This window comes from Eurosta solidaginis, chromosome 4 (assembly GCF_040869045.1).
Source record: "Eurosta solidaginis isolate ZX-2024a chromosome 4, ASM4086904v1, whole genome shotgun sequence".
Taxonomy (NCBI): Eukaryota; Metazoa; Arthropoda; class Insecta; order Diptera; family Tephritidae; genus Eurosta; species Eurosta solidaginis.
Window position 1 is genome coordinate 131,961,731 of NC_090322.1, and position 27,874 is coordinate 131,989,604.

General features: G+C 42.8%; 2 protein-coding genes across 4 annotated transcripts in view; one reads left to right on the forward strand and one right to left on the reverse strand.

Moving 5' to 3' along the window:
- The window catches only part of Vamp7 (Vesicle-associated membrane protein 7), a 44,320-nt gene extending 40,345 nt beyond the window's left edge, over positions 1 to 3,975 (forward strand). For 2 of the 3 annotated variants that reach the window (XM_067782991.1, XM_067782992.1), the window contains exons 2-5: positions 725 to 1,133; positions 1,897 to 2,125; positions 3,139 to 3,206; positions 3,276 to 3,975. In XM_067782991.1, the coding sequence (XP_067639092.1) occupies positions 930 to 1,133; positions 1,897 to 2,125; positions 3,139 to 3,206; positions 3,276 to 3,437 (663 nt within the window). In that variant the 5' untranslated portion in view covers positions 725 to 929 and the 3' untranslated portion in view covers positions 3,438 to 3,975. The remainder of the gene's footprint in view (positions 1 to 724; positions 1,134 to 1,896; positions 2,126 to 3,138; positions 3,207 to 3,275) is intronic. The other variant, XR_010952926.1, reaches the window with a different exon arrangement.
- Positions 3,528 to 27,851, reverse strand: LOC137250357 (mitochondrial amidoxime-reducing component 1-like). Its single transcript, XM_067782993.1, has 4 exons — positions 27,720 to 27,851; positions 27,013 to 27,635; positions 4,240 to 4,526; positions 3,528 to 4,165 (listed from the first exon to the last, which is right to left on the reverse strand). Exons 1-4 carry the CDS (start codon positions 27,724 to 27,726, stop codon positions 4,060 to 4,062), a joined length of 1,023 nt encoding a protein of 340 aa, XP_067639094.1. The 5' UTR covers positions 27,727 to 27,851; the 3' UTR covers positions 3,528 to 4,059.
- Positions 27,852 to 27,874: the final 23 nt, after the last annotated feature.

Here is a 27,874-nt window from a genome sequence, read left to right on the forward strand (position 1 = left end):
AGAGTTACGCAATACACGACGTCAACCATACTAGAGTTCCACACACGCACGCAGACGCACCGATATCAGCCGCAGCCGAGACAGCGCAGTCGCTAGCCGTACGAGAGACACACCGACGCAGGGAGTCACAGAAACACATTTACACACACCTAACGGGACGATCCTAACGGGACACGAGGACCGTTAGTCCACCACTAATCATAGAGCAAGCATAACGCGAAGTGAAGAACATAGGCATACCTTGCTTTTATTACATTCTTTTCATTATAGTTATAAAATATATAGAGTTAAAGAAATAAAGTGAATTATATGTGAAAACGATTTGCAAGGTGTCCCGAATTACAACTTTATTGTAAGTGAACCTTAGACACGGCGAGTTACCCCAAGCACTTATTGAAGAAGCACCGGGGCAGGAAAAAAAAAAGCTTCGTTACAAATGTTTGACAGGCTGCACAGTTCAGTAGTAGTGATATAGAAGTATTACATATATGACATGAACAATAAATGGCTTAAACAATCTTAAACGAGTAGAAAATAAGTAACGCGCCGGACGCCGCCACCGCCGCCACGCCGATATTTTTGACATTTGGCGGCGGCGTGCGAAAAACGACAAAAATCGGCGGTGGAGGCGGCGTATATCCCTAATATGCATGCTTCCCTTGAAAGTTTTTGCACCCAATATGAATTGCCATTGAATTAAAATGTTTATTATTACTTCTTTTAGCGAAATACAGTCGGGAGACTCAACGATAACCTACCAAGGAAAATAAAATTACGGACGACATACAATTACAACGTTATATTATTTTAATTTTGAAAACATACTTTCCACGATATTTTCTGCATCCTATTTGTGCATAGAGTGGCGAAGTTTATGTTGGAGTTTTCATTTACTATCGTTTAAGCTACGCTTTGAAGGACAACACAAAATGCCTATCCTATACAGTGTAATATCGCGAGGTAACACAGTGTTGGCTAAATATGCCGAGTGTGTGGGTAACTTTGCTGAAGTCACCGAACAGATAATCGCAAAAATCGACACGGAGAATCACAAGTTGACCTATTCACATGGTGAATACTTAATACATTATATATGTGAGAATCGTATCATTTATATGTGCATTACAGACAACGTAAGTTTTCTACATGAACATGTTCTATATTAGGGTTATATCCATATACGGCTTATTTGGAACCTAAAACATACAAAAACAAAAGAATGTGTTGGCATACAGTACAAAATCCATTTGCTTTTCGAACTTTAAATCTTTCCCAGTCGGAATCGGCACAAAAATTGTAAGCCGTATCATATCCACGGAAGAATTAGATGTATCACATCCCGAATGCAGGAAAGTGTTTTGGCTTCCTATAGGACTAATTAATTGCCATCGATACTCGCAAATGGGGTTGTATTAGAAAAACAAAAAACATCCCAATCTCCGAAAGGAAATAAAAAGGCGAGCTCTCGGTTCTATCTAATTCAAAGCTATTTCGTGTGATTCACATTTGGCTCGTTAACTTTTTGTTTGTTTATTGGTACGTCATGTTTTTAAGCCGTTGTGGAACTAACGCTTCTAACATCCCTCTCACCATGGTCCACCCCTGTTGAAACTGCAAGTTTCCTTGGACTCCCGTTAGAAGATACTGATGAAAATTGTTGGGTAGTCGCGCTTTTTGAATGGAGCGAAGCACTCCTACAACAACATTTATTTTAGAAGCCAGTCGCTTTTTCGCTGAGCTGAATGACGCTGGTTGTTGATAAATTAATTGTTATGTGGGAGTGCTCTGAAGTTTGCCACACCAATAACAACAACAACCATTTCCATCTATATACATATAACCTTAATATACATACATAAGAATTAAAATAGTTTCAATACAAATTTTTATTTACAGGAATTTGATCGTACACGCGCCTTCCTATTTCTGGCTGATATCAAACAGAAATTCATACATACTTATGGACTTCAAGTAGCGACTGCTATTGCCTATGCAATGAATACAGAATTTTCAAAAGTCCTGGCAGAACAAATGACACATTTCAGCCAATCTCGCGAGGTTGATATGATTTCGAGAGTGCATGGACAAATTGATGAACTGAAGGATATAATGGTTAAAAATATAGGTACACACATTTCCTTCTCAACTAATTATAATATGCAGATAAAGTATTCTGCCATGAAAATTAACATAACAGTAAGCCCATACTTTAACGAACTCTGTAAAACATTTTAAAAAGCGGACTTCGGGTGCGTTAATGTGCTTTGTCTGTTAAAACCCATAGTATATATGGTGTGTGGTAATGATGCGTTCATGTTTGGTCAGAAAAGCCTCATACTGTATCAGGTTAAACTCTTACTTGTGCAGACTCAACCCCGACATGCGTAATGTATGGCCTGCATGCGATGTGTCCCCAAATGACACCAACCATCTTTTCAATTGTAATGTGGAACCTATGCCACTAACACCAATCTCCCTACGGTCCGCCCCTGTTGAAACAGCCAGTTTCCTTGCACTCCTGTTAGAAGACTTTGATGACAATTTGTGAGTGGTCGTGCCAATTGAATGGGGCGAAGCACTGTTAACACAACACAACAACATGTACATATATGTGACCCGGCCTATGAAAAAGTGGCTTATGGCTCAAAAAAGAAATTGCGAGTAACAGCTGTTAAAGATAAACAATGTTGTTGTTGTTGTTGTAGCGATTAGTTACTCCCCGAAGGCTTTGGGGAGTATTATCGATGTGATGGTCCTTTGTCGGATACAGATCCGATACGCTCCGGTAACACAGCACCATTAAGGTGCTGGCCCAACCATCTCGGGAACGATTTATATGGCCACATTAAACCTTCAGGCCATCCCTCCCTCCCCACCCCCAAGTTCCATGAGGAGCTTGGGGTCACCAGAGCCTAGGCTGCTAAAGAAACAGGGCTCGCCAAGGGTGGGTGAGGTAGACAATTGGATTGGAGAAGCTATAAATTGCGCTACACAACCCCTTGAATCCCAAAGATAAACAATCAATTTCTTCAGTTTCTTAGTAGTTTTCTTTTTTTTGAGTCATAAGCCACCTTTTCATAGGCCGGGTCACATATGTTGAATAACTAAACAATACTAATTTTTCTTAATTTTTTTCAGACAGTCTCCGAGATCGGGGCGAACGATTGGAATTACTCGTAAATAAAACTGAAAACCTAAGCAATAATGTAAGGAAAAAAAAAATAGTCTGTTTGATGTAATTTTATACTCATTTACTCATTTATTCATTTTTATAGTCTGTTGCATTCCGTAAAGCTTCACGCAATTTGGCACGACAAATGTTCTGGAAGAAGGTGCGCGTCTATATAGTGGTAGCGCTTATATTGATATTTATAGTCTATGTGATCATAAGTATGTTCTGTGGTGGCCTAGCATGGCAAAATTGTGTTGCGAAGTAAACTCGAAAAGGTGGCGAATACTGAATTAATTATTCGACTTGAATTGATGAATCAACCCATATACATACATATATGTAAATGCGTATATAGGCCTTTATTTTTGTGGTAAATTGTATTTTCATGTTAAATTAAATTTTAGTGTTTTTACAATATTTTATTATACTTTCAATTATCATTCATATGGAAGGCGCAAAGCGTAACAGTTGGGCAATTGTTAAAAGACACCTTCATACTATAAACAAATTTGCTTCTTGTGCAAAATGTATATATTACAAAAAATATTTATGTATGCATATGTAAGCTTTCTACATTAAGTACTCACCTTCGGAGGCATGTGAAGATCTGAATACTACCCGATAAATAAAAGCAAAAAGAAATCGAAGAAAAACACTATTGATTGCGCTTTAAAATTACAATTATTATTATCAAAGTAAAAGCAAAGATATACATACATATATACACAGTACCAAAATAAATTGTTTAACAAATTACAAACAAGTAAAAAAAGTTATTAAATCCGGAACAAATCCGAATTGAATCTATCGCATTTATTTCTTTAAACCAGTATAAATGATATCACATCGATAACACTCCCCAAAGCCTTCGGGGAGTAACCTAATCGCTACAACAGCAACAACAACATATCACCGCGCTTTACTTTTCCCGGTTGACGCAAACCCATATGTATGCCAATTACTGGATGGGGATTATTGTTAAAGCACCGATATCTGCAAGTATAAAAGTAATGTATTGTGAAGTATAAATATCTATTAATTATTTACATTGTATACATTAAACTCACGTTTTCAATGTTTTCAATGGATTATTCTCAGCATCGCGTTCAGCCGTGTCTACATTGATATTAGGTAAAATGCAACGCCGGCATGGCGCTACCTTGCGAAACACTGCCTTATTTCCAATCCTTATCCAATCGAATGCATCCTCAACATATGGTTCATCCTTATCCATTCTCAAGTAGAAATCTCCACGAAATTGAATTGGATTTACAGGACCTGGCAATCGTTTATTGAGATCACCAATGGAGGACAAATTCATTAGCATATAGCTGGTGGCATCATTGAAAGTACCCTAGAAATACAGAGACCTTCGCACTTTAACATAATGCCCTGAGTTTTTTTCTTATTTCTGCAACCTTTTGATGGATATAAATTCTAGAATATGACGGACTTCGTTTTTTTGGGAACCAACATTAACATCCAAAGAAGAATCACGCTTGCCAATAATTGCTACTTAAGAGTCCAAAACTTGGTCTGAGTAGAGATAATTGATAAGAAAAATAAAACTAACAAAAATCACTTTAAGCCATTTACGCTTGTTGTTGTTGTTGTTGTAGCAATGCTCGCCCCACCTAATAGTCGCGACCGATCACAAATTGTCATCAATATCCTCTAACGGGAGTCCAAGGAAACTTGCCGTTTCAACAGGGGTGGACCATAAGGAAAGGGATGTTAGAGGCGTTGGTTCCACATTACAATTGAAGAGATCGTTGGTGTCATGTGGGGACACGTTGCAAGCGGGGCATACATTTTGTATGTCGGGGTTTATTCTGGATAGGTAAGAGTTTAACCTGTTACAGTATCCAGAACGAAGTTGAGCAAGAGTGACACGCGTTTCCCTGGGGAGTATGCGTTCCTCTTCCGCAAGTTTTGGATAATTTTCGTTAAGCACTGGATTCACCGGGCAATTCCCGGCATAAAAGTCCGCCGCCTGTTTATGGAGTTCACCAAGGACCTGCTTGTGTTTTTTCACTTCATACGGCTGGGTTCTCAGGTGCCGTATTTCCTCAAAATGCTTACGGAGATGACTCCTTAAGCCCCATAGGCGGTGCTGGTTCATCAATCAGATGTCTGTTGGGATGCCCAGGTTTCTGGGTATTCAACAGGAACTGTTTGGTCAGCATCTCATTTCTCTCCCTGATGGGGAGTATTCTCGCCTCATTATGCAGATGGTGTTCTGGGGACATAAGAAGACAGCCCGTGGCGATTCTGAGAGCAGTATTTTGGCAGGCCTGTAGTTTCTTCCAGTGGGTGATTTTTAGGCTTGGCGACCATATGGGTGACGCGTAGCACGTAATCGAATGGCTAATTGCTTTGTATGTAGTCATGAGCGTTTCTTTATCTTTTCCCCAAGTACTGCCAGCGAGGGATTTGAGGATTTTGTTACGGCTCTGAATTCTCGGAACAATTGCGGCTGCGTGCTCACCAAAATTTAGACCCTGATCAAACGACACACCCAAGATTTTGGGGTGTAGGACAGTCGGTAGCGTAGTGCCATCGACGGGGATGTTCAAAATGGTCGGCATTTGGGGCGTCCATGTTGTAAATAAGGTCGCGGAAGATTTAGTCGGTGATAATGCCAGGTTTCGCGAGGCGAAAAAACTGGAGAGATCAGGGAGGTAGCCGTTTATTTTATTGCATAGCGCATCGATCTTTGGGCCTGGGCCTGTGGCCATTATTGTGCAGTCATCGGCGTAGGAAACGATTGTGACTCCTTCCGGTGGTGAAGGTAGCTTAGATATGTAGAAATTAAATAAAAGTGGGGATAGGACACCACCCTGTGGCACCCCTTGTTTCTCCTTGGTTTTGATGCTTCGTTTCTAAATTGCCCCGATGCCTGCCGACCACTCAGATAATTTGCGGTCCACCTTTTAAGACATGGGGGAAGGGTAGACCCTTCCAGGTCCTGCAGTAACGAGCCATGGTTGACCGTATCGCAAGCTTTTGATAGGTCTAGCGCTACGAGTACTGTTCTATGATGGGGGTATTGATTTAAACCGCAATTTATCTGGGTGCTAATGGCATTTAGCGCGGTGGTAGTGCTATGAAGTTTTCTGAAGCCATGCTGATGAGGGGCTAGCTGCAAATTTGCTTGGAAATAAGGGAGCAAAATGGCTTCAAGCGTCTTTGCCACTGGCGATAGGAGAGATATCGGACGATACGACTCACCTATGTTAGCTGGTTTCCCAGGCTTTAGTAGCGGGACCACCTTGTCCATTTTCCATTTCTCAGGTATGACAGATGGAAAGAGAGAGATTGAAGACATGCGCTAAATATTTGAAACCCTCTTTCCCTAGGCTTTTAAGCATCGGCATGGCTATGCCGTCTGGGCCCACTGCTTTGGATGGTTTAGCACGACCAATGGCGTCCTCAACCTCTTTAGCGGTGATGGTGATTGGTGACGCGCTGAATTTGTGTTTATGTGCGTGTCTATTGGTTCTCCGTCTATCTTTGTCGACCGTAGGATGCATTATATATTGTCTGCAGAAAGCGCTCGCGCATTTTTTCGCGTCCGACAGCACTTTGTCGCCAAAGGCGATGGAAACTTTGTCTTTGTGCTTAGTCGGATTCGATAGGGACTTTACGGTGGACCAAAGTTTACCCACACCGGTAGAGAGGTTACAACCTCTTAGGTGCTCCTCCATTTCGCCCGCTTGTGTTCATCCACAAGCAATCTGATGCGTTGGTTTATATCCCTTATTTGGGGGTCGCCTGGATCAAGCTGTCTTATAAGTTCACGTTCTCTCGCTAAGTTTGCGGCCTCCGCCGGGAAGTGGGGCCGGATTTCGGGAATTCTCCCGGCGGGAATGCAATGTGCCGGGGCGGATTTAATGACCTTACGGAAGGCACGCTCCCCTTGGCGGGCATCAGTCGGGATGAAGTCGGCGGTACGCTCAAGGGAAATAAGTATGGGCAGGTGGTCGGATGCCAATGTTACCATCGGCTGCCAGTTGACGCAGTTTACGAGTTCTGCGCTCACGATTGAGATATCTGGCGAGCTGTGACAGCTTCCTACCATACGTGTGGGGGCGTCTCCGTTTATTGTGCAGAACGTCGTTTCTTCTATTTGATCCGCCAACATCTCACCCCTACTGTCCGCCCGAAAGTTTGAATGCCATAGATCATGATGGGCATTGAAATCACCTAAGATAATGCGATTGTTGCCAGTGAGTAAGGCCCTGATATTAGGGCGGTATCCACTGGGGCAACAGGTGGCAGGAGGGATGTAGATGTTGGTGATTTCTAGGTTTGCATCGCCTGACCGGACAGATAGGCCTTGACGTTCTAAGACATTGTCCCTGCGGTCGATGCCAGGATCAAATATATAATATTGCACAGAGTGGTGTATGATAAACGCGAGACCGCCTCCATTTCCGCTCTCGCGGTCTTTCCTGTGGACGTTATACCCAAAGCAGGTCTGCAATGCAGATCTTGCTGTGAATCTAGTCTCTTGAATCGCAGCAATGCGGATGTTGTGCCGCTTCATGAAATCGACTATCTCCGTAATCTTCCCAGTTAGTCCATTACAGTTTAACTGCAGGATTCTGAAGTGCATAAGGGGAGACGTCGCCACTCTGGGGGTAATTGACGGGTGACTACGCCTGGGTTGTGGAAGGCCAGGACGCAATTGCTGTTGTGGCCCTGGGACTGGGCGTCCTTGGGCAAGCATTTGGGTACCCGGATGATTTGGGTTTGCGACCTGGCAACATGGCGCAATGAAACCCGTCGGGGGGTTGCCGTCGCGGAGACCAGAACATTTTGGAAAGTGGCAACACCCAAGGCAGGAGCTGCATTGGGCGGATGTCGCAAACCTATTGTTGGCAACCCTATACAATTGCAAAAGTGACAAGACAAAGTGAGATATTCGGGCATTCGGTCGACATCAGCTAACTGCATAAAACCATAATTATTGTCATTCCACATATTAATTTTATTTGTGAAGTAGTTTTGTATATATATATAGTTATCCTATTTGAATTGAATAAATCTCTTAATTGAAAGTACGTCTTAATAATCAAGAATGTAATAGTGGCGACGAGGAAAATTTTACACTCAAAAAGTCAGTCCTAACCTCTACAATGGATGAAACCGTAAAAAAAACTACTCACGCAGATGAAAGAGCAACATGATCGTGATATACAGACTATGCAAGAGTTAATAAAGCAACTCATTCCACAACGAACAATCCAATCAGAGGAAGAAGACCAGGAATTCACTATAGAAGCCCTTGCCTCCAACATCACAGAATTCTGCTTTGATCCCGAGTCTAACCTAACTTTCGACATGTGGTATGCGAGATACGAGGACTTATTCACAATCGACGCTGTAAAATTAGATGACGCAGCTAAAGTCAGGCTACTTTTGCGAAAACTCAATACAGTCGTACACAATAAGTATATAAATTATATATTGCCTAAACACCCTCGTGACTTATCATTTAAAGAAACAGTGGAAAAGCTTAAGCAGCTTTTTGGCCTTCAAACGTCACTGTTTAATATTAGGTTCAATTGTTTGCAGTTAGCGAAGCAGAATACAATCGATTTTGTTACATATGCAGGTATCGTAAACAGGCACTGCGAAAACTTTAAACTCACGGAGCTTACATTGGACCAATTTAAATGTTTAGTATTTGTAATGGGTCTAAAGTCAGAAAGTGACTTTGACATAAGAACCAAAATGCTAAGCAAATTGGATACTGATATGACCCTCACGCTCGATGGGCTATCAAGGGAGTGCCAACGCTTTATTAATTTAAAGACAGACACAAAACTAATTGAAACCCCGAAAAATGAAGCGCAAGTAAAACGTTTGCATTCTGGCAGCGCAAAAGCAAAGCAGGTACCAAAAACACCTTGCTGGTTTTGCGGCAGCATGCATTACGCGCGTGACTGCTCGTACAGTAAACATAAATGTCAACAGTGCAATGAAATTGGTCACAAGGAAGGCTACTGCCATTCAAAGAAGAGTGTGCAAAGAAAAAAACAAAAGCTCAACAATAAATCCAAAAGCTCCCGTCCGCAATCAAAGAGTATTTGTGTTGTCAACCGAATCAATACATCGCAGCGAAAATTTGTGAACGTCAGCGTAAACAACATACAGCTGACCCTACAACTCGATACCGCATCTGATATCACAATTATATCAGAACAAAATTTTAGAAAGCTAAACGCAAAAAACGCAGTCGAAGCTAAAGACACAGCCCGTAGCGCAACAGGAAAGCTACCACTAACAAAGCAATTTAGATGTAATGTTAAATTCAAACAGCAAGAATTAGAACTCACATGTTTTGTTACACCTGTCCGGCATTTGAATGTGTTAGGGCTCGACTGGATCACAGCTCTAAATCTCGAAGACATGTCCATAAATGCAATCTGCAATCAATTAACAGCAGAACCTCGGGGAAGTGAAGTTACAAATATAAATAACAACATTTTACTTCTAAAACAATCTTTTCCAGAGGTCTTTGAGGAAAAGCTTGGTCTGTGCAAGTACGCAAAAGCGCAGTTGGTAGTTAAGCCAGGGCATTCTCCAATTTTCCGGCCAAAACGACCAGTGGCCTACGCTATTCAGCATCTAGTGGAGGAGGAGCTACAAAGACTACAAAATATTAATGTAATATCACCAGTTTCAAATTATGAGTGGGCTGCGCCAATAGTCGTGACAAAAAAGTCAAATGGCAGCATACGTATTTGTGCCGACTTTTCGACAGGCTTAAACGCCGCTCTCGAAGAATACCAATACCCCCTCCCGCTGCCAGAGGATATATTTGCGAAACTCGCCAATGCAAAATTTTTTAGCCATATTGACCTGTCGGATGCTTTCCTTCAGATCGAAGTTGATGACAAATCAAAGGAGTTACTCACGATCAATGCTCATTTGGGTTTATTTCGTTACAATCGAATGATATTCGGAATAAAGACATTCCCAGCCATCTTCAAACAGGTAATGGATAAAATGCTATCTGGCCTGAACTGTGCAGCAGCATATATAGATGATATTTTTGTGTCGGGAAAGGACCAAATTGACCATGATCGGAACTTACGGGAAGTTTTGAAAAGAATTCAAGACTATGGATTTAAAGTTAAATTTGCAAAGTGCAAATTTGCGGCGACCGAAGTTAAATACTTAGGTTATATTATATCCCAGGACGGACTCCGACCTGACCCGGAGCGTATATCAGCGATTAAGGAGATGCCAGAACCAACCAACGTAACCGAACTGCGATCTTTTCTGGGCGCTATAAATTTTTACGTGAAATTCATCAACAAAATGCGTCAGTTTAGAGGGCCGTTGGACGAGCTTCTAAAGGCAAACGTAACATGGAATTGGACGTCCACCCAAACCAAGTGTTTTAACAGCCTCAAGGATATCCTTACTTCAAATTTGCTATTGACACACTATGACCCAAATGAAAAGATCATCGTTGCCGCCGACGCATCTAATTACGGCCTTGGTGCATGTATTCTCCACGAATATGCTGATGGCTCGATAAGAGCAGTCTGTCACGCCTCACGTTCAAATACACCAGCGGAAAAAGCCTACAGCCAGATCGAGAAAGAGGGGCTCGCCCTCGTTTTTGCAGTCACCAAGTTTCATAAGATGATATTCGGCAGAAAGTTCAAGCTACATACGGACCATAAGCCGTTACTCGCCATTTTTGGTAAGAAAACAGGCATTTCGGCACACCAGGCTAACCGACTACAGAGATGGGCGTTGCAGTTACTAGCATATGATTTTGAGATTAGCTTTATATCAACAAATGGCTTCGGTTATGCTGACGTTCTGTCGCGCCTCATAAATAAAAACAAAAAATCCTCAGAAGACTACATCATCGCTTCGGTAAAGTTCGAAGGCGAAATCAAAAAAATTCTGTCTGATGCAATTGACAAGCTACCAGTAACGCACAGAATGGTGAAGTACGAAACAGAAAGAGATACAACACTCAAGCGACTATCAAGTTATATCGGAGAAGAGAATGGCATTGCCCACCTACGTTCAAGCCCATACTACCCAATGTCGAACGGTCAAGCAGAGAGATTCGTTGACACCTTCAAACGTGCTCTAATAAAATTAAACGGAGAGGGAACTACTCATAAAATTTTACAAACGTTCTTGCAGTGTTACCGCTCATCGCCCAATAAGAACAACGAAAACAACAAAACGCCTGCTGAAGTCTTACTAGGAAAAAACATACACACCACATTAGATTTGAAAAACCTAAACCGGTTTACATTAATCGCGAACTTGATCAGCAAAAAAGGCGTATGAAGAGACAATTTGACAGATCACATGGAGCGAAGGAAAGGGTGTTCCAAACTGAAGAAAAAGTATATGCTCGCGTTTACAAAAACAAAAACAAATTTGAATGGATACCAGGAAAAATAATTGAGCGGGTAGGGAATGTTATTTACAATGTTCTGCTCAACAACAAAAAGGTTATAAGAGCACACGCAAACCAGTTACGAAAGCGCTCTCATACTTCAGACTCGACGACAGCTGGGGAAGAAAATGAAAACAACACATTTATTGATGTGTTCGATCTATATGAAGATACACAAACTCAAAGGAATTTAGTTTCAAACGAGACAGACTCGAATACGGCATCATCGCAAAAAAGACCATGACCCACACTGAAAGAACGACTTCAGCGTTTACGTCGCCCAGTGGAACGATTCGTTCCTGGGTAAAGTATCCAACCAAAAAGGGGAGGTATTGGCAACCCTATACAATTGCAGAAGTGACAAGACAAAGTGAGATATTCGGGCATTCGGTCGACATCAGCTAACTGCATAAAACCATAATTATTGTCATTCCACATATTAATTTTTTTGTGAAGTAGTTTTGTATATATATATAGTTATCCTATTTGAATTGAATAAATCTCTTAATTGAAAGTACGTCTTAATAATCAAGAACGTAATACCTTATATTCTGTGCTGGCAGACGGTGCAAACATAGGTAGGGACTAAGAGTCTGTTTCCCTGACCTGCACGATTGCTGCCGGAAAAGAGGGCGGGAGAAGACGGGGGCAGGGGCTGATGCTCAGCATTGCTACCAACTCTACTACGAAGGTAGTAGTTATGAGTGGTATCAGCTGTTTGAGTTGTTGGCGCCGTGGGGCGCGAGCAGCAGCGGGTACTTGTTGTGGCTTTCTGAGCAGCGGGGCTGCTGGAAGGTAGTGGGGGGGGGGGGGGGGGGGGCGCTAAGGCGTAGACTACGGGACGCCCTTGGGTGTGAACAGCAAGGAGACACGAACGATTTATAAAAGTTACGTGGACGTCGGGTTTTGGGATCAAGCCCAGAACAACCTGTTCGATGCAACCATCCCTTGCACGAGACGCACTGAACAGAGTATGACCGTCCTAAAAAGATTCTTTTCCGGCAGATGCAGCAAAACCATTTCTCAGGACCGGGGTCAGGAGACGAACCCGGATTGGATTCGATGCCTTCCCGGAGTAAGAGAATATGGAGCAGTCCTGCTGCAAGGAGCTGCTGGGAGGATAACAATTTGTGGGAGGGACGAAACAAATTAGATGGGGTCACACTGAAATGACAGTCCTTGGTCGGGAAAAATCCCGAGTCGCTCCGGTACATAGAACCGACTGCCTTGGGAAGCGCTTTTACGCTTGCCATGATGTGTGGTTCCACTGGTTACCTCTATATTTGCGTTTCTTATATTCCGCCATTTAGTGATGAATGTGTCTACAAATCGCATATTGACAACATTCTCTCAATTCATCAAGACATTGGCAACAATCAATTATGCGTTCTTCGCGATTTCAATTTGAGCTCTGTTAACTGGAATTATCTTGATAACAATTCCTATTTAACTGCTGTAAATATAACAAGTGCTATCCAATCTTATGTCATAGATAACTTTTTAAGTATCGGCTTAACGCAAATTAATGATTTATGTAATAAGCTGCATCGCTTTCTGGATTTGATTTTATCCGATCTTATTGGAAGTTGAATTTTTAGAATTTTTCAAATCGTCCCCCTCTATGACCAAACCGTCATTTAATTTTGATCGTTGCAATTTTAATGCTTTTGATGCAGAGTTGAGCAACATTGATTGGGACTCCGCGTTTAAAAATAGAAAAGTTGCAACCTGCTTCAGTATCCTTAAGAGCTCTCTGGCAGCTTTGTGTCATAAATATATCCCTAATATTAAGAGTAAATTGTATAAGTTTCTTTGGTACTCGGCAGAACTTAAGCATCTGAAAAATTTGAGAAATAAGTTTTTCAAAAAGTACAAAGCCACAAAAAGAGCCAACTTTTTTGAGTTGCATGCTTATTATAATAAAAAATTTTATGATTTGAATAAACTTGTATATGACAATTATATTAATAACTTTGAGAAAAACATTAAGAATAATCCAAAAAAGTTCTGGGCTTATGTTAAGTCTAAAAAAAATGTATCGAGTATTCCTAAAACAGTGTACTACAACAATGTCTCAGCTTCATCGATCAGTGAGGCTGTCAATCTATTTGCGAACTTCTTTTCATCGAACTTTGTATCAGAGGAGGACTTGACTGTAGACGACCTAGATGCGTTACGTGTTAGCCTCAACGATAAACCGTGTTCTTCTATTGATTTAGGATCTTTGGTATTATCTGAAGTGGATGTCATCGAAGGTTTAAAGAGTGTCACAGACTCTTCGCATACCGATGTTGACGGGCTTTCCATGAAACTTTTGAAAAATTGTACCTCGCTGGTAAAACCTCTCATGCTTATTTTTAATCTGTCCCTTCTTCTAATCTGTCCAAGCTTCAGGGGTTTTCATTGATGATTGGAAAAGCACTTCTATTACCCCTATTTTAAAAGTGGAAATAAAAATGATATTTTAAATTATAGGCCTATGTCCAAGTTGTCGTCTGTTGCCAAGCTATTTGAATGCATTGTAAAAGAGAAACTTTATTTTCATGTGAAACATATAATTTGCGCAAACCAGCATGGATTTCTGGCAGCACGCTCGACAGTTACCAATCTTTCAGTCTTTACTGAGGATTGCCATTCGTGCTTTCGCAATGGTCTTCACCTTGATACGATTTATACTGATTTTTCTAAGGCGTTTGACAAAATTTCTCACGTAATCCTCATTGAGAAACTTGCATTCCTGGGTTTTCATTCCAGTATCCTCAAATGGATAAAATCTTATTTACATAACAGGAGTTGCATGGTTGCTATAGATGGGGCATTCTCGGATCCATTCATTGCTACATCTGGTGTGCCTCAAGGTAGCATATTAGGTCATCTTGTTTATTAATGATGTTTCTTTTTGTTTCAACTCGTCTAGATTTCTCTTATATGCCGATGATCTTAAAATATATTCTGAAATAAGAGACTCGCGTGATTCATCGGCGCTTCAAAGTGAACTTAATAAATTCTTAGATTATTATAAATATTAACAAGTGTTTCAAAGTAACTTACTCTAAAATGGTCAAGCCTATGGATACTTGCTATTGGTTGGCGTACTCGTTCCTTTCTGAGGTTAATGAAATTAAAGATCTTGGCGTGTATTTTGATAGCAAACTAAATTTTACTACTCATTTAAACTACATAATTACAAATTCTTTTGGAACACTTGCCTTTGTGAAACGTCACTCTTCTAATTTTTCAGACCCATATACCTATAAGCTTTTGTACTCGGCTTCTAAAATGGAATACGCACCTGTCATTTGAAGACCATTCAGTCCACATAAACCGTCTGGAGAAAGTCCAAAATTGCTTTGTTCGTTTTGCTTTACGCTCTCTTAACTTTACTGAACCGATTCCGTCGTATGTTGCTCGTTGTCGATTAATTAGTTTGGTATCCTTATCCGATAGGAGAACGCTGTTATCGGTTACATTCATTATGGATCTTGTTTCTGGCAGGATATATTGTCCTTCCTTACTTCAGCTAGTTAACTTTAATATGCCCTGCAGAAATTTACGGAATTTTGTTGTTTTTCGTGTTGGACTTAACAGAACAGTCTATGGTGCTAACGCTCCCTTGAATAGAATTATGTCTGATTACAAATATTTCTCAAATTTTCTGGATTTAGATTTTACGTATACCAAATCGGTTATACAGTTCAAACTAACAACCAATTTTTTAAGTAATACTTAATTTACATTAGTTGTACAATATTCTTAAGTGTCTGCTGTATGATAGACATACAAGTAAATAAATAAATAAATATAAATAAATATAAATCATGGACTGTGCCGAGAGAAAATGGAATGACTCATGGAATATTCGAGAGGAAAGTTGTCGAGAACATTATGGTAATTTCCAATACGCCAACGATGTTTAGGGGTAAAGATATGCTGTGATAGCTTTATGAGATGTAATCATAATATATCATTCATCTGCACCCATGCACCGACAGGGAAGAAAGACGATGAGGTGTAAGACACTTTCTATGAACGATTAGAACGCACATACGAGCACCGCTCCCGATATGATATAAAAGTGGTGCTTAGCGACTTTATCGCTAGGGTGGGCAAGAAGGTTTTTGGCCACACAGCCGGAAAGTTCAGCCTACACAATGAAACTTCTCCTAATGGACTGAGGCTGCTCGAAACATGGTCATATCCAGCACGAGGTTCATGCATAAAAAAATACATCAAGCTACATGGCTGCCCCGATCGAAATACATGCAATCAGGTCGACCACGTTGGGATAGACGAACGGCATGCCTCCAGTGTTTTAGATATGCGCAGGATCGGTCCATTATCTCGTTGCAGCTAAAACAAGCGCCCGCCTCTGCCCGGCTAAAACTAAGGAACAAAAAACACAAGGAGAGCTAGACGTCAAAAGGCTGCAATTGCAATAGACTGCCAATGATTTCGCAACTCGACTCTCACACCTGCCCACGGAATGCAGGAGCATTGGGAACATGTCTCCAAAGCACTTCGTCCTGCCGTCGAGGAAAAAATTGGTTACCAGCGACCACGAAAAAACAACTGGTAAGATGAAGAATGTCGCGTTGCAACCGTAAGCAGACACTGCCTACATGGCTACGTTAAAAGCGAGCGTAACAAGACGAGTTTGTGAACGCTATCGTGAGTTGAAAAGGGAAAGCGAGACGCCTTTTCAGGAACAAAAAAAGCAGAGGCAGAAAGGCGTGAATGCGAGGAGCTTGAAATACGGTGGCGAGCAGTTGGTAAGGCGCATGCATCAGCTTCTTTGCAAAATATGGTCGGACGAGTGCATGCCCGGCGATTGGAATCTAAGTGTTCTTTTCCAGTCCACAAGAAAGCGGATACTGCAAACTGCGACAACTAACGCGGGCTCAGCCTTCTTAATACCGCATATAAGGCGCCAAATCTTGGAAAAAACCCGCGAAAAAAGAATCGACACACACCACCTCTTCGCCGATTTTAAAGCCGCCTATATACCGCTATGCCTGAATTTGGTTTCCCCGCAAAACTTATACGGCTGTGCAAAATGACGTTGAGCAACACCATCAGCTCAATCGGATTTGGGCGATTCTTTCATTTGATGCTGGATAAAATTATACTAGTTGCAGAACTTAACCGCTCTGGAACAATATTCTATAAAAGCGTGCAATTGCTGGCATTTGCTGATGACATTGATATCATCGGCCTGAACACCCGCGCCGTTAGTTCTGCTTATTCCAAACTGGAAAATGAAGCGGTAAAGATGGGTTTGATGGTGAATGAGGACAAAACGAAGTACCTGCTGCCATCGAGCAAAGAGTCAGCGCATATGCGCCTTGGCAACCACGCTACTGTTGGCAGCCATAATTTCGAAATAGTAAAAGACTTCGTTTATTTGGAAACAAGCATTAACACTAACAACAACATCAGCTCTGAAATGCAGCGAGGAATCACTCTTGCCAATTAATGCTACTTTGGACTAGGTAGGCTATTGAAAAGTAAAGTCCTCTCTCGGCAAACGAAATTCATGCTCTACAAGTCACTTATCGTACTCATCCTGCTATATGGCGCAGAAGCATGGGCCATGACATCAGATGAAGCGGCTCTGGGAGTGTTCGAGAGAAAATTTTTTCGAAAGATTTATGGACCTCTATGCATTGGTGATTTCGAGTACCGAAGAAGATTTAATGATAAGCTGTACGAGCTTTACGCAGACATCATAATAGTCCAGCGAATTAAAACGCAGCGGGCACGCTGGCTAGGCCATGTTATGAGAATGAAAGATCACGCTCCGGCTAAGAAAGTGTTTTTATAGAACCCGCCTATGGAAGCAGAGGAAGAGGGCGGCCCGACTCCGCTGAATGGACCAGGGGGAAAACGGTTTAAACTCCCTTAGTGAGACGAATTGGCGCCAGTTGGCAGAGCGAAGAAGCGACTGGCGCGCATTGTTGTAGCAGTGCTTCGCCCCATCAAATAGGTGCGACCGATCACAAATTGTCATCAATATCCTCTAACGGGAGTCCAAGGAAACTGGCTGTTTCAACAGGGGTGGACCATAATGAGAGGGGTGTTAGAGACATTGGTTCAACAATACAGTTGAAGAGATGGTTGGTGTCATGTGGAGACACGTTACAAGCGGGACATATGTTTTGTATGTCGGTGTTGATTCTGGATAGGTAAGAGTTTAACCTGTTGCAGTATCCAGATCGAAGTTGAGCTAGAGTGACTCCCGTTTCCCTAGGGAGTGTGCGTTCCTCTTCTGAAAGTTTTGGGTATTGTTCTTTGAGTACAGGTGCCGTATTTTCTCATAATGTTTACGGAGATGACTCCTTAAGCCCCTGGGCGGTGTTGGCTCATCAATCAGATGTTTGTTAGGATGCCCAGGTTTCTGGGTATTCAACAGGTAGTGTTTGGGTAGCATTTCATTTCTCTCCCTATTGGGGAGTATTCTCGCCTCATTATGTAGATGGTGTTCTGGGGACATAAGAAGACAACCCGTGGCGGTTCTCAGGGCAGTGTTTTGGCAGACCTGCATCTTCTTCCAGTGAGTAGTCTTTAGGCTTGGCGACCATATCGGGGACGCGTAGCATGCAATCGGCTGGCCAATTCCTTTGTAAGTGGTAATGAGCGTTTCTTTATCTTTTCCCCAAGTACTGCCAGCAAGAGATTTGAAGATTTTATTACGGCTCTGGATTTTCGGTACAATTGCGGCTGCATGCTCACCAAAACATAGATCCTGATCAAAAGTCACACCCAAGGTTTTGGGGTGTAAGACAGTCGGTAGCGTAGTGCCATTGACGTGGATGTTTAAAATGGTCGACATTTGGGACGTCCATGTTCTAAATAAGGTCGCCGATGATTTAGTCGGTGATAATATCAGGTTTCCCGCGGCGAAACAACTGGAGAGATCCGGCAGGTAGCCGTTTATTTTGTTGCAAAGCTCATCGATCTGTGGGCCTGGGCCTGTGGCCATTATTATGCAGTCATCGGCGTAGGAAACGATAGTAACTCCTGGTGGCGAAGGTAGCTTTGATATGTAGAAGTTAAACAAAAGTGGGGATAGGACACCACCCTGTGGAACCCCTTGTTTAATTCTTCTTGGTTTTGATGTTGCGTTTCTAAATTGCACCAATGCCTGCCGACCACCTAGATAAGTTGCGGCCCACCTTTTAAGACTTGGTGAAGGGTAGACCCTTCCAGGTCATGCAGTAACGTGCCGTCGTTGACCGTATCAAAAGCTTTTGATAGGTCTAGCGCAACGTGTACTGTTCTGTGGTGGGCGTTTTGCAATTTATCTGGGTGCTAATGGCATTTAGCGCGGTGGTTGTGCTATTAAGTTTTCTAAAGCCATGCTGATGACAGGCTAGTTGCAAAATTGCTTTGAAATAGTGGAGCCAAATGGCTTCAAGCGTCTTGGCTACTGACGATAGGTTAGATACCGGGCGATATGAATCTCCTGTGTTAGCTGGTTTCCCAGGCTTTATTAGCGGGACCACCTTGGCCATTTTCTATTTTTGGGGAATGACAAAGGTGGAAAGGGACTGTTTGAAGACATGTGCTGAATATTTGAAACCGTCTTTACCTAGGCTTTTAAGCATCGGCATGGCTATGCCGTCTGGGCCCACTGCTTTAGATGGTTTAGCATGACCGATGGCATCCTCAACCTCTTTGGCGGTGATGGTAATTGGGGACGCGGTGAATTTATGTTTATATGCGCGTCTGTTGGCCCGCCGTCTAACTTTGTGGTAGAATGCATTATATGTATATTGTCGGCAAAAAGCGCTCGCGCTTTTTTTCGCATCCGACAGCACTTTATCGCCAAAGGCGATGGAAACTTTGTCATTGTGCCTAGACGGATTCGATAGGGACTTGACGGTGGACCAAAGCTTACCCACACAGGCAGAGAGGTTACAAGCACGTATATGCTCCTCCCATTTCGCCCGCTTGTTTTCATCAACAAGTAATCTGATGCGTTGGTTTATATCCCTTATTTGGGGGTCGCCGGGATCGAGCTGTCTTATAAGGTCACGTTCTCTCGCTAAATTTGCGACCAGAAAATGAGGGCGAATTTCGGGAATTCTTCCGACGGGCATCAGTCGGCATAGGGAGGGTATTAAGCGACTATCTGTAAAGGATTTGCACTCACCCCACTTGCTTTTTTCAAAGTTTATGAAAGTGCGTTTTTCGGTGACGATGAAGTCGGCGGTTCGCTTGTGCGAAATAAGTATAGGCAGGTGGTCGGATGCCAATTTTACCATCGGCTGCCAGTTGACGATTCCTGCGCTTACGATTGATATATCTGGCAAACTGTGACAGCTTCCTACCATACGAGTGGGGGCGTCTCGTTTATTGTGCAGAACGTCGTTTCTTCTATTTGATCCGCCAACATCTCACCCCTGCTGTCCGCCTGCAGGCTTGATCGTGATGGGCATTGAAATCGCCTGAGATAATGCGATTATCGCCAGTGAGTAGGGCTCTGATATTAGGGCGGTATCCACTGGGGCAACAGGTGCCTGGAGGGATATAGATGTTGATGATTTCTAGGTCTACATCGCCTGACCGGACAGATAAGCCGTGACGTTCTAAGACACAGTCCCTGCGGCCGATATCGGGATCAAATATATTGTAACGAATTTACTGCAATTCCCCTTATTTGCAATCTTCTGCCAACGTTCGTATCGCTAAACTGTTGAATAAATAACTCCAATATTGAATAATGGAAAAATGGCCTTTATTAAACTACTTCACAATAACACTTATACTTTGCTACGAATAGCTTGCTTACCAACCAAACTGATTGACAGCTCAAATGAAACTGATCTCTCGCCTCCACTGTTGTCCTCCATACTGTCCGACCTCCTCGTTGCATATTTCTAGGCTGTTCTAATTCCAGAACTTACTAGTTAGTTATAAATTTCTCAGCTACAACTACAGATGTATAATTTTTATAGCTTCTCTCATACCCCATGTGCTTGTATGTGTGAGCGACACTTCCACAATCACAATTGAATACCTTTAGGAGCATTTCAGATAAGATATCTGCATGTGCTTGTGCGTTGATTCCCTGCCGCGTGCACGCGTATGTGTAGACATAATGATTGAATTATTGATGTGAATTTACGTCACTGCTTAGCATCGGCCTAGGGATGGCAGTACCCCTTAGTGCCGTCAACATTCGTAACACTGCCCTCCACCTAAGTCTGATCGTCCCGATCAGACAAATCTCTCGATCTAAACGTTGCCATCCTTTCCAAATGGACCACTTTCATTTTGGTTCGTGGTCTACCGATGGTTTATATGCGGTACACTACATCGTTGATCCGTTTTACAACTTTGTATGGGCCTTCCCAATTACACTGCAATTTCGGGGACAAACCTTTTTTATGTTGTGGGTTGTATAACAGCATTAAATCTCCTTCCTGAAAACCTTCCGAGGTTATTGCTTTATCGTATCTGGCTTTCATCTTGTCACTCATAATCTTTATTCGTTGCCTTATCAGATCATGTATTTCTCTTAGCTCTTCTTCCAAACCACCAGTGGATTTTTGACATTTCTGCAACTATCTTCTCCTGCCCATCGACTAGTTGTGATAAAACGGCTCCTATAGCATATCCACTCGCATCTGTGTCTAGAATAAATGTTGCTCCTGGAATCAGATATGCTAACATTGGGGCAGTGCACAACCGCTCCTTCAATGTTTGGAAAGCCACTTCTTGCTCCTTCTTCCATTCAAACGCTTTATTTTTTCTTGTAAGCTCATGGAGGCTATGGGCTACGTTGGAAAAATTTGGTACAAATCGGCGGTAATATGTGCACAGCCCAAGGAAACTTCTCAATTCATATAGGTTCTGTGGTTTTGGCCAATCCTTTACAGCCTCTATCTTTTCGTTTGCAGTGCAGATGCCCTCTGTCGTTACCTTGTGACCCAAATAATTTACTTCCTTTTTAAACAGCGCACACTTTTTGGGACTTTCTTCCACCAGCACTCGTTTACTGCTGTAGCCTCTCTCGTAGCCGAAATTAAGCGGGACATCCATGTTCTCATATATCGCATCGTCTTGCTTTGCTTTTGCATGATGCCTTGGTTGATTAAGAAGTCCACTCCAATTATGATTTCATCAACAATATCTGCCACTATAAAATTGTGTAGTACCGTGACGTTCCCAATTGCTACTTCACATTCTACTTCTCCAATTACCTGGGTGTCCTCTCCCGTGGCTGTACGTAGTCTTGCTCCAAGTAATGGTCTTATCTTTTTGTTGACTAAATCCGCTCGAATGATGGAATGAGATGCTCCCGTATCTACAGTCAGTAAACGTTCGTTTCCATCCACATGTCCTCCAACAGTAAGATTGCTCGATCTTCTTCCAATCTGCGAGATAGAGATTATGGGGCATTCAATTGCGGGAGCTAGCTGTCGCCCCTTGCGGCTGACTCGATTTAGTTTAACGATTGAGTGGTCTTGGAGATTTGCTCATCTCCTTCTGCTCTGCGTTTACGACCACCCACATTGTTGGAACTGTTAGGATTGGTGTTGCAATATCGCACAATATGCCCTGGCTTTCCACACTTAAAGCATTTGACTGCATCATTATTCTTCTGCTGCGTACCTTTCAATGCTTCCAAAATTGCGTCTACCCAGTCTGTCCTTTCCACTTCCACGCGATGAGCTTTGTACGCAGGCTTACTCAAAAGTGAGGCTGTTTCCTGAATCAGTGCATGGATACCGTTTCAGCAAATGTTAGTTTTGGATTCGCATATGTAGCCCGCTTCGTTTCCACATCTCGTATGCCATTTATGAAACTCTGGATTTTTACCCTTTCAGTGTATTCCACGGGTGCGTCCGCATTTTCAAGATGAGCCAATCTTTCAATATCTGAAGCAAACTCCTGCAATGTCCCATTTGCTTTTTGGTAGCGGTTTTGCAACTCAATTTGGAATATCTGTTTTCTATGCTCGCTTCCATAACGTCGTTCTTCAGCAGCCATCAATGCTTCATAGTTGTTCCGCTCTCCTTCTGGAATCGTCTGTAGGATTTCGGCTGCTGGCCCCTTCAATGCCACGAACAGTGCAGCAACTTTTCTTCCGCATTCCAGTTGTTCACTGCTGCGGTCTTCTCAAACTATAACTTGAAGACCTGGAAAGGAACAGAACCGTCAAATGATGGTGCCTTTACCTTCGGATTGCTTGCTGAGGCAGCTGGGCGATTTTGTTGTAACTGCTCCATACGACCTTACAAATCATCGACTTCTGCCTGAAATTGAGCGATTTTTGCATCCTGCGCTTCCAGTTTTGATGATACCCTTCCTTCCTGTTCTGACAGTTGCTAAGATATGCGAGATTCTTGCGCTTTTAACTGCTGAGCCATATATGTCTTCTGTTCTTCTGTGTTTCTATCTTAGATGTTATACGTGTCTCCTGTGATTCCAGTTGAGATGCCAGTTGAGATGTTATATCTGTCTTTTGCGATTACAGTTGAGATGACATTTGCGATGACATTTCTGACCTACGTAACTCCAATATTGAATAATGGAAAACACTTATACTTTGCAACGAATAGCTTGCTTAACAACCAAACTGATTGATAGCTCAAATGAAACTGATTTCTCGCCTCCACTGTTGTCGTCCTTTTATACTGTCCGACCTCCTCGTTGCATATTTCTAGGCTTTTCTAATTCCAGAACTTGCTAGTTAGTTATAAATTTCTCAGCTACAACTACAGATGTATAATTTTTATAGCTTCTCTCATACCCCATGCGCTTGGATGTGTAAGCGACACTTTCACAATCACAATTGCATACTTTTAGGAGCATTTCAGATAAGATATCTGCATGTGCTTGTGCGTTGCTTCTCCGCCGCGTGCACGCGTATGTGTAGACATAATGATTGAATTATTGATGTGAATTCGCGTCACTGCTTAGCATCGGCCTAAAGATGGCAGTACCCCTAGTGGCGCCAACATTCGTAACAATATGATATTGCACTGAGTGGTATATGATAAACGCGAAACCGCCTCCATTTCCGCTCTCGCGATATTTCCTGTGGACATTATACCCATAACAGGTCTGCCGAGCAGATCTTGCTGTGAGTTTAGTCTCTTCAATCGCAGCGATGCGGATGTTGTGCCGCTTCATGAAATCGACTATCTCCGTGATCTTCCTAGTTAATCCATTACAGTTTAACTGCAGAGCTCTGAAGTGAAGCGGAGGAGACGTTGTCACTCTAGGAGTAAGTGACGGGTGACTACGCCTGAGTTGCGGAAGGCTAGGATGCAATTGATGTTGTGGCCCTCGGACTAGGCGTCCCTGGGTAAGCATTGGGGTACCCGGTGTAGTTGGGTTTGCGGCCTGACAACATGGTGCAATGAAGCCCGTCGGGGGGTTGCCGTCGCCGAGACCAGAACATCTAGGAAAGTGGCACCGTCCAAGGCAGGAGCTACATTGGGCGGATGACGCAAGCATATATATTCTGTGCTGGTAGGGACTGTGAGTCTGTTTCCTTGACTTACACGATTGCTGCCGGAAAAGAGGGGGAAGAAGACGGGGGCGGGGGCTGATGCTCGGCATTGCTACCGACTCTACTACGGAGAATGTAGTTATAGGTGGGAGCGGCCGTATGAGCTGGTGCAGCGGGTACTTGTTGTGGCTTGCTAAGCAGCATAGCTACTGGAAGGTAGTGGAGGCGAGGGAGGGGGGGGCGCTGAGGCGTATACTACGGGACGCTCTTGGTCGTGAACAGCAAGGAGCCACAAAAGATTTATAAAAGTTCCGAGGACGTCGGGTTTTGTGACCTAGCCCAGAACAACCTGTCCGATCCAACCATCCCTTGCACGTGACACACTGGCAAGACTATGACCGTCCTAAAAAGATTCTTTTCCGGCAAACGCAGCAAAACCATTTCTCAGGACCGGGGTCAGGAGACGGACTCGGATTGGGTTCGATACCTTCACGGATCAGGAGAGTATGGCGCAGTCTCGCTGCAAGGAGCTGCTGGGAGGACGACAATTTGCGGGAGGGACGCAACAAATTAAATGGGGTTACACTGAAATGACATCCCTTGGTCGAGAAAAATTATAAGTCGCTCCGGTACATAGAACTGGCTGCCTTGGGCGCGCATTGTTGAACGGCCATAACCGTTTAAACGGTTAAGCGCCAATTAAGTAAGTAATTAATCATAGTGCAACGAAGAGAAGTTTTGAAGACTTCGCTGGTTAGGTTTTGTTATGCGAATCGATGAAGACGATATGATACGACTTTCTGCACGATAAATGGCGATGCCACCACTAGAATTGTCACAGCTCGCCAGGCATTTCTATTGTCATCGCAGAGCTCCTAAACTGCGTCGAATGGGAGCCGATGCTTACTTTAGCATCTGGTCACCTGCTCATACTCCTTTCAATACAGCGACCTGCTAATTTTATCACCTCGGAAAAACGGACTTTTATTAATTTCAAAAAAGCAAGCTAACTGGGAAGGCTACATAACCAACACAAATCAATCTTTTGCTGCTCTCCCCATTCCGACTGATGTCCGACAAGGCGAGCGTGCGTTTCGCAAGGCCATCGCTTCAGTTTCTACACGCTTTATCCCGGCTGGTAGAAAACCTGAAATTGTACATTTCCCGGCTGAAGCTGCAAATTTAGCAAGACAACGTGACCTGACGAGACAACTCGAACCTAGATACCCCCATATTAGGAATCTCAACGTACCAAATGGGAGGAGCATTTAAAGAACTGCAACTTCTCCGCGGGTGTCGGCATACTGTGGTCAACCGTCAAATCCTTGTGCAGTTCAATACTAAACAACGATAAAGTATCCATAGTTTTCGGCGATAAAACTTGATCAGAGCGCCTTTTGTTGACAGTTCGTAATGCATCCTTCAGTAGACAATGTCAGCCGTCGTGCAAATATACGGGCACATAAACACAAACATGACGTGTCACCCGTTACCATCACCCCCACTTAGGTTGAAGAAGCCCTTTAAATCAATAGGCCCAGACGTAATAGCCACGCCACTGCTAAAAACTTTGGAGCTGAGGGAATAAACTACCTAACGCACGTTTTCAACCTGTCGCTGAAGTCATTTGTCAATCCCGAAAAAGGAAAAGATAATTCCACTACTAAAGCGTGGTAAACCAGCTAACGAAGGTGGGTCATATCGACCGATATCACTCCTTTCGCCAGTAGTGAAAACATTGGAAACCGTCTTGCACCCTCATTTCACCACGAATCTTCGTCTAGCTACCCACCAACATGCCTTCCGCAAAATGCATAGCACCACCACCTCGCTAAAAGTTTATGACGTCAGATAAATTACCAACTAAATCAGGAAAAACCCATCAAAGGACGGTGCCCGTGGCACTCGACCTGTCAGAAGCTTTTGTCACAGTCAACCACGGCACGCTACTCCAAGACATAGAAGGCTGGCTCCTCCTCTTTGTCTAAAACGATGGACCGCAAATTATGTGAATGGGCGGCAAGCGTCAGTTCAATTTAGGAACACAACATCAAATCTTAGGAGAATTAACAGGGGGTACCACAGGGTGGTGTGTTATACTCGCTTCTGTTTAATCTCTACATATCAAAGCTCCCTTCCCCTCAGAATGTGTTACAATCATTTTCTATGCCGACGACTGCACGATAATGGCAACGGAAACTGGCCCTCTAAAGAATGAATTAGTTAATAAAATAATATCTCCCCGGTCTTTCTAGTTTCTTCACTTCGCACAACCTGGCGTTATCACCGACAAAATCCACGCCCACTCTGTTTAAGACGTGTAAGAAACATATGACGCAACGTTCACGCCGATGGTGTTACACTACCGACTGTTAGTCGGTCTTAGGATGCAGGCCTGTCAAAATACTGCAAACAGAACTGCCACGGGATGTCTCCTTATGACCCCTGAACATCACCTACATAGTGAGGCCAAAGAGCATAACGAAATGCTGAACAGGCAGTTTTTGTTAAATTATCACAAACCAGGACACCTTAGCAAACAACTGCTTCATCTAGCCCCCCCCCCCCCCCCCCCCCCCCCCCTCCAAGAGGGTTAAGAGACATATTCATAAGTAAGCACTATGACGAGATCCGGCACCTGCTAGCACAGCCGTTTTATCCAGACAAGCACAAGGAGGCCCTAGGAAAAATCCACAAAGAATCGGTAAATGCCCAACTTTGTTCTGGATTCTGTAGCAGGTTAAACTCTTACTTGTCCAGAGTCAACCTTCTAACATCAATCTCCCTATGGTCCGTCTCTGTTGAAATTGCCAATTTACTTGAACTTCCGTTAGAGGACTTTGATAAAAATTTGTGAGTGGTCACACTCATTGAATAGGGCGAAACACTGTCAATACAACAACAACTGAATCATCTTAAATTATTTCAACTTACCGTAGTATCCTCTTTCATCATGTATGTCTCATTAGCTATATATTTTTCTATGGGCTTCGTCGCCTTTGGATAAGGATAGTAGACAAGCTTTACTCCAATTTCCTTATTTAGTATGTAACGTGAAAACCATTTATCGTATTTTTCACCACAGACCATCGCATCTACCTTGGCACCAAACACAGCTGTATGAATATCTATACGCGGTGCGTCTTTGGTAAGTTTACTAAAATCTAATTCTAATTTTTCCATATCAGGTGCATTGATCTCCAGCTTTGTTGGTGTAATCAACTTTGATTTGATCAGCACCATATTTGGATAGCCACGTGCGGTTAACATCACATTATCAATATCGACCAACATCAACGAACGGTCACGTATACCTTCGAGCCGTAGACCAAGTACATCGCAGTCGAGCTGAGTGCCCTTGGCTAATTCGAGTGGTGCACCTGATTTCAATGGGTAGAATTCTAATATTTCTAAGGTACCCACGCTTTGCCATTCTTCTGGAATAGGATCTTGCTTCCAGTATTTATAATATAAATAGGTGGCGCTTGTTGCTACGGTTACAATTACCCCAATGCTAAGGCTAACCAGCAGTTTGGTGGGGAGTCCATAAGCGGTATCTGGAAGTCCAAATATTTGTTTGTTATTTATGTACCTAGACGAATTTTATTTATAGAAAATATTCAAGTTTAGATAGTACTCACTCGTCATTTTCAAAAACTTATAACTGCAGATAGCGAAAAATAGACAACAATTTATTGTTTATATGAGTGCGATTGCAAAAGTGGTTAAACACTTTCTCCGGCTGGCTGTGGAGAATGACTAAGTAATCGCGCCTTTACAAATCTGTTTGCACATT